General features: G+C 46.1%; 1 protein-coding gene across 1 annotated transcript in view; it reads left to right on the top strand.

The window, feature by feature from the left end:
• The window catches only part of LYPLAL1 (lysophospholipase like 1), a 38,176-nt gene that overhangs the window by 13,153 nt on the left and 12,802 nt on the right, over positions 1-12,221 (top strand). The window contains exon 3 of the mRNA XM_059677737.1: positions 6,514-6,683. Coding sequence (XP_059533720.1) covers positions 6,514-6,683 — 170 coding nt within the window. The remainder of the gene's footprint in view (positions 1-6,513; positions 6,684-12,221) is intronic.

The following is a 12,221-nucleotide window of genomic DNA, read 5'->3' as shown; positions in this document are numbered from 1 at the left end:
CTGCCAACAAGATGGCGGTTAATTTGCATATGTAGTCACAATGCAGGGAGGCTAAAGGGAAAGCAGGAAGAAGCCCCCTGCCACTGACAGTGATCGGAAACCCAGGGGGGAGCTAAGAGCTAGGGGGCAGGGCAAAGGCGGCCCTGGGGCCACCTTTGCCCTGTCCGCCAGCCATGATCGGAGAATCAGGCGCCTTTTCCGCCCTGGCCAGTGATAGCAGGAAGTAGGGGTGGAGCCAGCGATGAGAGCTGGACACGGTCGAAGCTGGCAGTCCCGGGAGCTAGGGGTCCCTTGCCTGGGCCTAAAGCGGAGCCCATGATCGCGGGGCCGCTAACGCTGCGGGTCCCCACTGCCCGAGCCGAATGCCTCAGCCAGAGGCGTTAGGCCTGGGCAGGGGCGGAGCCTGCAACCACGGGGAGCTGGGGGTCCCCTGCCCAGGCCTGACACCTCTGCCGGAAGCCTCAGGCCTGGTCAAGGGGCCGATCCGGTGATTGGTGATCGGAGGGTGATGAGGGTCAACTCCTCTGGCCGAGGCATCAGGCCTGGGCAGGGGGTGGAGCAAGCGATCAGAGGGAGATGGGGGTCCCCTGCCCAGGCATGATTCCTGGGCCAGAGGCCTCAGGCCTGGGCGGGGGCCAGAGCCAGTGATCGGGGGGAGATGGGGGTCCCCTGTCCAAGCCTGACACCTCTGGCGGAGGCATCAGGCCTGGGCAAGGGGCCGATCAGATGATCAGAGGGTGTTGGGGGTCTACGCCTCTGGCTGAGGCATCAGGCCTGGGCAAGGGGCCGATCCTGCGATTGGAGGGTGATGGGGGTCAACGCCTGCGGTCTCCCAGTATGTAAGAGGGGGCAGGCTGGGCTGAGGGACACTCCCCCCCACACACACCCAGTGCACGAATTTTGTGCACCAGGCCCCTAGTTTTATATATTTAAGTGTCAACAATAAAGCACTCTTCTAAATCACTAAACACTTAAAAGCACAGTAGCAACAAGCAAATGATATGACCAGGTAATTCCATATATGTGGTGTTCTAGAAGAGGCAGCACTGATCTGTAAGAGAGAAAAATCCCCAGTGGTTGCCTGGGAAGGGAATGTGAATCGCTTGCCAAGAGACATGAAGGGGTTTTCTGAGAAAAGGGAATGTTCTGTATCATTGTGGCAATGGTGGTTAAATTGTCAAGTCTTTGAACTATATACTTAAAATGTGTATTTCTATATCTTTAAATTATTCCTCAATAAAGTTGATTTTAAAATGATAGTTGATACCCTTCAGAGGTAGCATTTTAAAGGGTGTTAGCACCGATTGCTGTTAGGGCTGTGGGCAAAAGGCTATTATCTTTTCCTGTTGAAAGGTTAACTTAGAGCAGTGGTTGCGACCCTTTTGGCAGTCAAACGACCCTTTCACAGGGGTCGCCTAAGACCATCCTGCATATCAGATATTTATATTACGATTCATAACAGTAGCAACGTTACAGTGATGAAGTAGCAACAAAAATAATTTTATGGTTGGGTCACAACATGAGGAACTGTATTTAAAGGGCCAGAAAGTTGAGAACCACTGACTTAGAGCCTTTATGGAAATTAAAACACCTTTTAAGATAAAAATTATACCTTTCAATCCAGCAAACCTGTTTTTTGGACTCTTTCATAGGAATAAAAGTTCCATTAGGTAAAACATACATATACAAATATATTTAATGTAGCATTCTTAGTGGCTAAAACCTGAGTACCAAATCAATGCCAATTAGTAGGGGAATGGTTGACTACACTGTGGACCATCTTTATAATATAATACTAGAGGCCTGGTGCACGAATTCATGCACAGGTGGGGTCCCTCGGCATGGTCAGTGATCGGGGCCAATCGGGGCCATCTCGCCCAGTCCCTATCGGGGCCGATCGGGGCCTGCCAGCCAGGGGGAGGGACCGCAGGAGGTTGGCTGTGGGAGCACACTGACAACCAGGGGGCAGCTCCTGTGTTGAGCGTATGTCCCCTGTGGTCAGTGCACATCATAGTTACTGACTGGTCGTCTGGTCATAACGGTTGCTTAGGCTTTACATATATAGATTACATAGCCAGTTAAAATGATGGGGTACAACTATATGAGGCGGAAAGATTTCCATGAGGTAAAGAGAAAAGGCACACAAGAAAACCAAATAGGCTGTTTAATTTTTGAAAAGCAATAGTGCTCTAAAAAGTGTCCTGACAAGATGTTTATTTTAATGTACATACAAGAAAAACATTCAAGCATATATTTTAGATAATAAAAATGGTTTACCTAGTGCAGGGCTGGGGAGTGTCCAGCCCATGGGCTGTGTACGGTCCGCAAAATCATTTGGTCTGGGCCTGACAAGGCATTAGAGGTGAGTTAATTAAATATTTGATGAAATATTGCAGGCTAATTTTTTTCAAGAAAAATGATTTTAAATATAATAATTTACATGCAATAAACAATAATTCAAGAAAAATGATTTTAAATATAATATTACCAAAACTGTACTAACATAGTATAATATCACAAAAGTTGTAGGAGATATTAAAAAACTGCAAATAACAGGATTACTTTTATTATATTCTAAAATATTTTTCTCTGGCTGTATTTTTGTTCATCACTTTATGTTGTTCATTATATTCCACAAATGAGTGAGATCCTGTGATATTTATCTTTCTCCAACTGGCTTATTTTGCTTAGCATAATGCTCCCCAAGTCCATCCATGCTGTTGCAAATGGTATGAGTTCTTTCATTTTTTATAGCAGTGTAGTATTCCATTGTGTAGATGTACAACTGTTTTTTAATCCACTCATCTACTGATGGGCACTTAGGCTATTTCCAAATCTTGGCTATTATAAATTGTGCTGCTATGAACATAGGGGTGCATATATCCTTTCTGATTGGTGTATCTGATTTCTTGGGATATATTCCTAGAAGTGGGATCACTGGGTCAAATGGAAGTTCCATTTTTAATTTTTTGAGGAAACTCCATACTGTTTTCCACAGTGGCTGCACCAGTCTGCATTCCTACCAGCAGTGCAAGAGAGTCCCCTTTTCTCCGCATCCTCTCCAGCACTTGTCATTTTTTTATTTGTTGATGATAGCCATTCTGACAGGTGTGAGATGGTACCTCGTTGTTTTGATTTGCATCTCTCGGATGATTAGTGACTTTGAGCATGTTTTCATATGTCTTCTGTATGTCCTCTTCCTCAGAGTGCCTATTAGGTCCTTTGCCCATTTTTTGATTGGATTGTTTATCTTCCTTTTGTTGAGTTGCATGAGTTCCCTGTACATGTTGGAGATTAAACCCTTACCAGAGATAACACTGGCAAATATGTTCTCCCATACAGTGGGCTTTCTTGTTGTTTTGTTGATGGTTTCTTTTGCTGTGAAGAAGCTATTTATTTTGATGTAGTCCCGTTTGTTTATTTTCTCCTTAGTTCCCATTGCCCTGGGTCTGTATTGCTAAAGATATTGCTACGACATATGTCTAATATTTTGCTGCCTATGGATTCTTCTAAGATTTTTATGATTCCCCATCTTCCTTTTAAGTCCTTTATCCATTTTGAGTTTATTTTTGTGTATGGTGTAAGTTGGTGATCTAGTTTCATTTTTTTTGCATGTATCTGTCCAATTTTCCCAACACCATTTATTGAAGAGACTGTCTTGACTCCATTGTATACTCTTATCTCCTTTGTCAAATATTAATTGAGCATAATGGCTTGGTCGATTTCTGGGTTCTCTGTTCGGTTTCATTGATCTATATGTCTGTTCTTGTGCCAGTACCAGGCAGTTTTGAGGACAGGGGTTTTGTAATACAGCTTGATATCTGGTATTGTGATCCTTCCAACTTTGTTCTTTCTCAGGATGGCTGCAGCTATTTGGGGTCTTTTTTTATTCCTTGTGAATTTTTGGAGAGTTAGTTCTAGGCCTGTGAAATATTCCTTTAGTATCTTAATGGGGATTGCATTGAATCTATAAATTGCTTTGGGTAGGGTAGTATGGCCATTTTAATGATGTTGATTCTACCAATCCATGAACATGGTATATACTTCCATTTGTTGATGTCTTCCTCTCTCTTTTTTCAGTGTCCTGTAGTTTTCCGAGTACAGGTCTTTTTACATCCTTAGTTTAGTTTATTCCTAGGTACCTTAATTTTTTTGGTGCAGTGATAAATTGGATTTTTTTTTTAGTTTCTCTTTCTGTGAGTTCATTATCTATATATATAAAAGCCTAACCGAGTGGTCGTTATGACATGCACTGACCACCAGGAGGCTGATTTTCAATGCAGGAGCTGCCCCCTGGTGGTCAGTGCGCTCCCACAGTGGGAGCACCGCTCAGCTGACTGATGGGCACCAGACACCAGGCTCACTGCTGGGGAGCTCCCCTGAGGCGGCAGGAGCCTCTCCCGTGTCTCCGTGCGCACGACCAAGCAGCAGCAGTAGGCGCAGCGGAGCTGGGATGAGTGGGAGCGGCAAGAGGGCACAGGCCAGGCTGAGGAACCCCACGGTGCGCGAATCCGTGCACCAGTTCTCTAGTTGGTGTATAAAAAAGCCATAGATTTCTGAGTGTTAATTTTGTAACCTGCTACACTGCCGAATTCATTTATTAAGTCTAGTAGTTTTTTGATGGAGTCTTTGGTGTTTTCTATGACAGGCTAATTTTTAAGGTTATCATTTGGTATGGCCCTCGAACGATGTTATAAATATACAAATGGCCCTTGGCAGAAAAACCTAGTGTGAAGGACAAGGTGTGGGGGGAGTAGGAGTGGTGAAGAGAAATGGTGCAAAAAATAAGATTTATATGAAAAACATCAAAGATACACACACACAGATTTATATATATATATAAAATATCATGTATTGTCATTAAACAGAAAATGTTAGGTTTTTATATACTGTCTTATAGGGATATTCAAGATATACATTCCAGTTTTGTTTTGTTTAATGTTGTGGAGGTGTTTTTTAAATAAATTTTTATTGATTTCAGAGAGGAAGGGAGAAGGAGAGAGAGATAGAAACATCAATGATGAGAGAGAATCATTGTTCAGCTGCCTCCTGCATGCCCCACACTGCTGATCAAGCCCACAACCTGGGCATGTGCCCTGACCAGGAATTGAACCTTAGCCTCCTGGCTCATAGGTCGATGCTCAACCACTGAGCCATGCCAGATGGGCAAGATATACATTCAAGTTTTAGAAAGCATGTTGCAAAGTCATGTTTATAACATGGTTCTATTTTAGTAAATAAAAGGTCCTGTGTAGATGAGTTCTTATTTCCAGATTTCTTTCAATTTGTCTGAGAAACTTTCCAAATGTCTTCCTCTTGATTTCCTGGCTCCCAAAGTAGATGCCCATGTATTTTGGAGTGGTCTGATCAATACAGAAAAATGATGGTGTCGCTCTCCTGCCCCTTCAGTCCTACCCATTGGTCTAAAAGCTTGGATGCTTCCCAAGGCAGATCTGCCCAGATTGAGGGTCCTTTTGATACAGTGGATAAGAGAATGAGAATTCAATATTTATAGCTCCCTGGGTCGCTGAGGTTCCACTGGGTTTCACTAGAGAAGATGAAGGGAAGCACCATCAGGGTTCATCTGGTGTCTCGCATTCTCCAATGCTTTGCTCTGGTGTACATTTTACACTGTCTCACTGATTCTGGAGGTGAGAGTATACAGCTAACCAAAATGGAGTAGATGTGGGAGGAATTCTGCATCTGTGGTCATCACTGGTTTACATTCCTTTCACATCGTGATGGGTACCTTTGGCACTTTAACTTCATTCAGAGTATGAATATCCTGTGAATGGGTTAAGATTCACTAGTACTGGAACCATCCCAACTTTACAAAAATGTAAAGAATTTTATAAGAGTAACCGTGTTCAACAAGACATCAATTCAGAGCATCTTATTACATAAAATGTCTTGTAAGTCCAACAAAGCACCCAATTTGAGACCCAAATTATTAGCTCACCTTTGATACTTGAGTGCTGCAAATTAAGCAACTTTTAAAAGCACTTCACTGGATTATTTTTCACTCTTGGGGTATTGAATTTTTTGCATGGACAAACATTCAGTTAGCTGTGTATACTAAAATATTGATTCTTACATTAAAGGGGAAAAACAATGCAGAAAATTTTAAAAACATAGTAGATCTGATGAATCATTTTTAAATACTGAGCAAAAAATATACACATACTATGTACATATATAATATATATATAAGGTATATATATATATATATATATGTATATATATATATATATATAAAATTCAATTTTTGTAAGGAATTTTGGAGAATTTATGAATCTTAAAGATGGAGAAACTAAACATGTACTGGTATTAGTAAATGTTAATGGAATCGACATACGTATAGGTGAGCTAATGCCATATAAATGGATGTGCTCTTAATAGGAATTTTTCAATTTATAAAACTTGGAGGAAATTGAAATGATTAATTCAAAACACTAGAAATTTAAAAATCTACCTTAATGTCATCCCCTTTTTCTTTTCTCTGGTTTTAAACAGGCCCTATACTCCTATGAAAGGAGGACTCTCCAACGTGTGGTTCGACAGGTTTAAAATATCTAACGACTGCCCAGAGCACCTTGAGTCTATCGATGTGATGTGTCAGGTGCTCACAGACTTGATTAATGATGAAGTAAAAAGTGGCATCAAGAAGAATAGAATATTAATAGGTAAGACCTTCAAATGTTGGAACTTTAATTTTTTTTCCTTTTGTTTAAATTCCTTACATTGAACTTTACTTGGAATATTATTTAGAAGCACTTATATATCATTTGACCTGTTTATAGTTTTAATAAACTATAAACTATGTACTAAGGGTTTCAAAGATATTAGAATTATAAACAATAACTCATGAAACTTTAATGCCCTTTCATTTTAATAATAACAGTTTGAGAGCCCCATGTTTAATTTTAATTAGATTATTCATTGCAGTTTTTAAAACAATTTATTTTAATTCGCTTAAGTTTTAATATATGTTTAAATTACTGTTGCCATGATTAAGATAAAGTACACAGTCAAAATATAACATCAAATTTACGAAGTTAATTAACTCTTCAGTGTTAGTATCACAGGAATAACGTATTTATAAACTTTCGTTAACTAACTCGAGCAACCTCTATTCTCACGGGGCTATAATGTGCCTTTACATAAACTCTTTATTCTACTTAATGCCCTTTTTTCGGTAATCATCAAATACATAAACTATAATATCTCTATTTTTATAATACATACAAAAATGAGATTGGATGTTTACAGTAACATCACCTTTTATGGGCCTCTGTTTTCTCATCTATATTTAACTCTGAGTTTCTATGTATCATATTTAACAACTATGTTTAACTCTAATAGAGATAAATATATAGCATTGTGGGAGTGCTGGGTAGAGCACAGGAAGGGCACCCAACTCCATCTAGAGCAGTGGTCGGCAAACTCATTAGTCAACAGAGACAAATATCAACAGTACAATGATTGAAATTTCTTTTGAGAGCCAAATTTTTAAAACTTCAACTATCTAGGTAGGCACATTGTTATTAACTTAACTAGGGTACTCCTAAGGCTTAGGAAGAGCCACCCTCAAGGGGCCAAAGAGCCGCATGTGGCTCGCGAGCCGCAGTTTGCTGACCACGGGTCTAGGTCATTAGGTAACATACTTACAGGACAGAATTAAAAATGTGTGCATGTATGACCGATTCCATCTTACTCAGTTGTTTACCAAATATTTTCTAAGTTCCTCCTGTGTGCAGGCAATGTGTCAGATGCTCAAAGGGACACATAGCTAAATAAAACAGGAGCTATCTCACAATGATTTACAACCTGGAAGAGCCCATGAGGTACTTACATTGACAACTGTAAATAAAGCAGCCGATGACGAGTGCCCTACAGCCCAATAACTGCCTGCTCCTCAAAGAGTGATCACATATATTCATTACTAGAGTCCAAGTGCACGAATTCGTGCACCAGTGGGGTCCCTCGGCCTAGCCTGTGGGATCGGGCCGGAACCAGCTCTCTGACATCCCCTGAGAGGTCCTGGATTGTGAGAGGGTGCAGGCCAGGCTGAGGGACCCTACCGTTGCACGATCAGGGCCGGGGAAGGACCACAGGAGGGCTCAAGGGCGTGTCTGGCCTATCCGGACCCCAGCAGCTAGCTAACCTACTCGTTGGAGTGTCTTCCCCCTGGTGGTCAGTGCCCGTCATAGCAACTGGTCGATGGGTCGACTGCCCCCTGGTGGCCAGTGCACGTCATAGCAAGCAGTTGAACGACCTTAGCATATCATTAGCATATTACGCTTTGATTTGTTGAACGGACAACCATACACTTAGTATATTAGGCTTTAATTATATAGGATTATTTCCCAGGATTCATTGCCATTCCTGGCACAGAGCAGGTGCCTAGGAAAATTATCATGGGTGGAATGACCTAATCAGTGAATTGTTGACTTCAGTAATTAAGTACCACAGGGATTCAGAAGAGATCATAGGTGTTTGAGGCTGAGAAGTCTAGTGGGAAGGCAGCTGGGGGTATTGGAGATTTTGAGATGTATAGATAAAATTTCATTCATAGTGTGCAGGGGTAGGCACAGAGAAGTATATGAACAGTACATACAAGCAGAAAAAGAAGTGCTTGTTTGTCTGGACATTACATGTTAGCAGAAAGTTTGTTGTTTGAATGGAAAATTACTTGTTGACTCTGGTAGCTGGACTAGGAGGCTGAAGAGCCCGTTAGTGACTAAAACGGGTTCCAGTCTAAGCCTATCGCTGCCTATTTGGGTTCTGTTGTCTCAACGGTAAAGGGGGCTAATGATACCTTTTCTACTTACTGGAAGGTGGTGTTTATAAAACACATGGGCCCTCTAGACTATCAGTAAATTCTTTATGGTTTCCTTTGTATTCTTTTTTTAAAAATATATTTTATTGATTTTTTTATAGAGAGGAAGGGAGAGGGATAGAGAGTTAGAAACATCAATGAGAGAGCAACATCGATCAGCTGCCTCCTGCACACCCCCTGTTGGAGATGTGCCCGCAACCAAGGTACATGCCCTTGACCAGAATCCAACCTGGGACCCTTCAGTCCACAGGCCGACGCTCTATCCACTGAGCCAAACTGTCAGGGCTCCCTTGTATTCTTTATTCTGTGGGCTAGGGGTCCAGTGCACAAATTAGTGCACCTTGAAATGAACTGTGGGCTGCAAGGCTGCGGTAGGCACAGGGGCGGGTCTCGGCCCATCCTCCACGGCCCCTCCCGCCGCGGCCCCCAGTTCCCTGTCTGCTGGCAGCCTGGCTCCCGCCACTCCCACGCGCTGATGGTGTTGGCCCCGCTCACACCTACTGAAGGTGCGGAGCAATTAGGGCCAGCGCCAGCAGCGGGTGTGAGCGGCAGCTGCCAGCCCCGATCGCCCCTCAGGAGCAGGAGAAGGTGGAGAAGCCCTCAGAGGCAATCGGGGCTGACAGCCACCACTTGCATCTGCTGATGGCGCCGAGCCATCAGGATGGAGCCAGGCATCGGCAGTGGGTGCAAGCGTCAGCTCTGGCACCTACTATGGGTGCAAGCGGGGTCAGCGCTGGCAGAGGGTGCAAGCAGTGGCTCTGGCACCGGCAGCAGGTGCAAGAGGCAGCTGCTGGCCCCAATCGCCCCTCAGGAGCAGGGGGAGGTGGAGAAGCCCTGAGGGGCTATCGGGGCTGGCAGCCGCCACTCACACCCACTGACGGTGCCTAGCAATCAGGGCTGGCAGTGGGTACGAACGGTGGCTCTGATGCCAGCAGCAGATTTGAGCGCCAGGTGGGACCATGGTGCAGAAGCAAAGAATTTTTAGTAACCACCAGAGGCTCACCGGCACCCTGCCTTGGTCTGGTGCCCCCCGCTCACCTGCTCCACCATCCTGCCATGGCCAAAGCCTGCCATGTTTCACGCACGCCCCCTGGTGGTCAGCGCATGTCATAGTGACTGGTTGTTCGGTTATTCTGCCATTTGGTCTATTTGCATATTAGCCTTTTATTATATAGGACTAGGGGCCGGGTGCACGAAATTCGTGCACTGGGTGTGTGTGTGGGGGGGGGGGGAGTGTCCCTCAGCCCAGCCTGCCCCCTCTCACATACTGGGAGCCCTCAGGCGTTGACCCCCATCACCCTCCAATCGCAGGATCGGCCCCTTGCCCAGGCCTGACGCCTCCGCCAGAGGTGTCAGGCTTGGACAGGGGACTCCCATCTCCCCCCGATCACTGGCTCTGGCCCCCGCCCAAGCCTGACGCCTCTGACCCAGGCTTCAGGCCTGGGCAAGGGGACCATCATATCCCCCCTCAACCCCCGGCTCTGCCCCCCACCCAGGCCTGATGCCTCGGCCAGAGGAGTTGACCCTCATCACCCTCCGATCACCAATCACCGGATCAGCCCCTTGACCAGGCCTGAGGCCTCCGGCAGAGGTGTCAGGCCTGGGCAGGGGACCCCCAGCTCCCCATGGTTGCAGGCTCCGCCCCTGCCCAGGCCTAACGCCTCTGGCTGAGGCATCCGGCTCGGGCAGCGGGGACCCGCACCTGCAGTGGCCACGCGATCGTGGGCTTCGCTTTAGGCCCAGGCAAGGGACCCCTAGCTCCTGGGACTGCCAGCTTCGACTGTGCCCAGCTCCCATCATTGGCTCCACCCCTACTTCCTGCTATCACTGGCCAGGGCGGAAAAGGCGCCTGATTCTCCGATCATGGCTGGCGGGCAGGGCAAAGGTGGCCCCAGGGCCGCCTTTGCCCTGCCCCCCAGCTCTTAGCTCCCCCCTGGGTTTCCGATCACTGTCAGTGGCAGGGGGCTTCTTCCTGCTTTCCCTTTCACCTCCCTGCATTGTGCCTACATATGCAAATTAACCGCCATCTTGTTGGCAGTTAATTTGCATATAGCCCTGATTAGCCAATGAAAAGGGTATCGTCGTACGCCAATTACCATTTTTCTCTTTTATTAGATAGGATAATTGGTGAGAGATGATTGAAGAAGGTGTTTGAGTCATATAATTAATTGCAATTAATTTAGGAAATTAATCTGGCAGGAGGGGTAAGTGATGAGATATGAAGTTGCATGCAGAAACCTCAGTTACTGAATTTATATGGTAATGCAGTCCTGAAGAAATGTGATGAGTGGGAAAAGGAAAGATTAGGATAAGAAATTGCTTTAAAATAAAATCATACAATCTTCATTCATACAAAAGTAGAAAATATTCTAATTAGTACTCTTAATTTACATGTTAATAAGGTGTAAGTGCTATCCTATCTAATAAAAGAGAAAAATGGTAATTGGCGTATGACGATACCCTTTTCATTGGCTAATCAGGGCTATATGCAAATTAACTGCCAACTAAGATTGGCAGTTAACTGCCAACAAGATGGCGGCTAATTTGCATATGTAGGCACAATGCAGGGAGGCGAAAGGGAAAGCAGGAAGAAGCCCCCTGCCACTGACAGTGATTGGAAACCCAGGGGGGAGCTAAGAGCTGGGGGGCAGGGCAAAGGCGGCCCAGGGGCCGCCTTTGCCCTGCCCCCCAGCCATGATCGGAGAATCAGGTGCCTTTTCCGCCCTGGCCAGTGATAGCAGGAAGTAGGGGTGGAGCCAGCGATGGGAGCTGGGTACGGTCAAAGCTAGCAGTCCCAGGAGCTAGGGGTCCCTTGCCTGGGCCTAAAGCGAAGCCCACGATCGCAGGGCCGCTGCAGCTGCGGGTCCCCGCTGCCCGAGCCAGACTCCTCAGCCAGAGGTGTTAGGCCTGGGCAGGGGCGGAGCCTGCAACCATGGGGAGCTGGGGGTCCCCTGCCCAGGCCTGACACCTCTGCCGGAGGCCTCAGGCCTGGTCAAGGGGCCGATCCGGTGATTGGTAATTAGAGGGTGATGAGGGTCAACTCCTCTGGCCGAGGCATCAGGCCTGGGTGGGGGGCGGAGCCGGGGATTGGGGGTATATGATGGTCCCCTTGCCCAGGCCTGAAGCCTGGGTCAGAGGCGTCAGGCTTGGGTGGGGGGTGGAGCAAGCGATCAGAGGGAGATGGGGGTCCCCTGCCCAGGCATGATTCCTGGGCCAGAGGCCTCAGGCCTGGGCGGGGGCCAGAGCCAGTGATCGGGGGGAGATGGGGGTCCCCTGTCCAAGCCTGACACCTCTGGCGGAGGCGTCAGGCCTGGGCAAGGGGCCGATCAGGCGATCGGAGGGTGATGGGGGTCTACGCCTCTGGCCAAGGCATCAGGCCTGG

Source organism: Myotis daubentonii, chromosome 20 (assembly GCF_963259705.1).
Source record: "Myotis daubentonii chromosome 20, mMyoDau2.1, whole genome shotgun sequence".
Classification (NCBI taxonomy): Eukaryota; Metazoa; Chordata; class Mammalia; order Chiroptera; family Vespertilionidae; genus Myotis; species Myotis daubentonii.
This window is presented reverse-complemented; position numbering and strand designations above follow the sequence as displayed.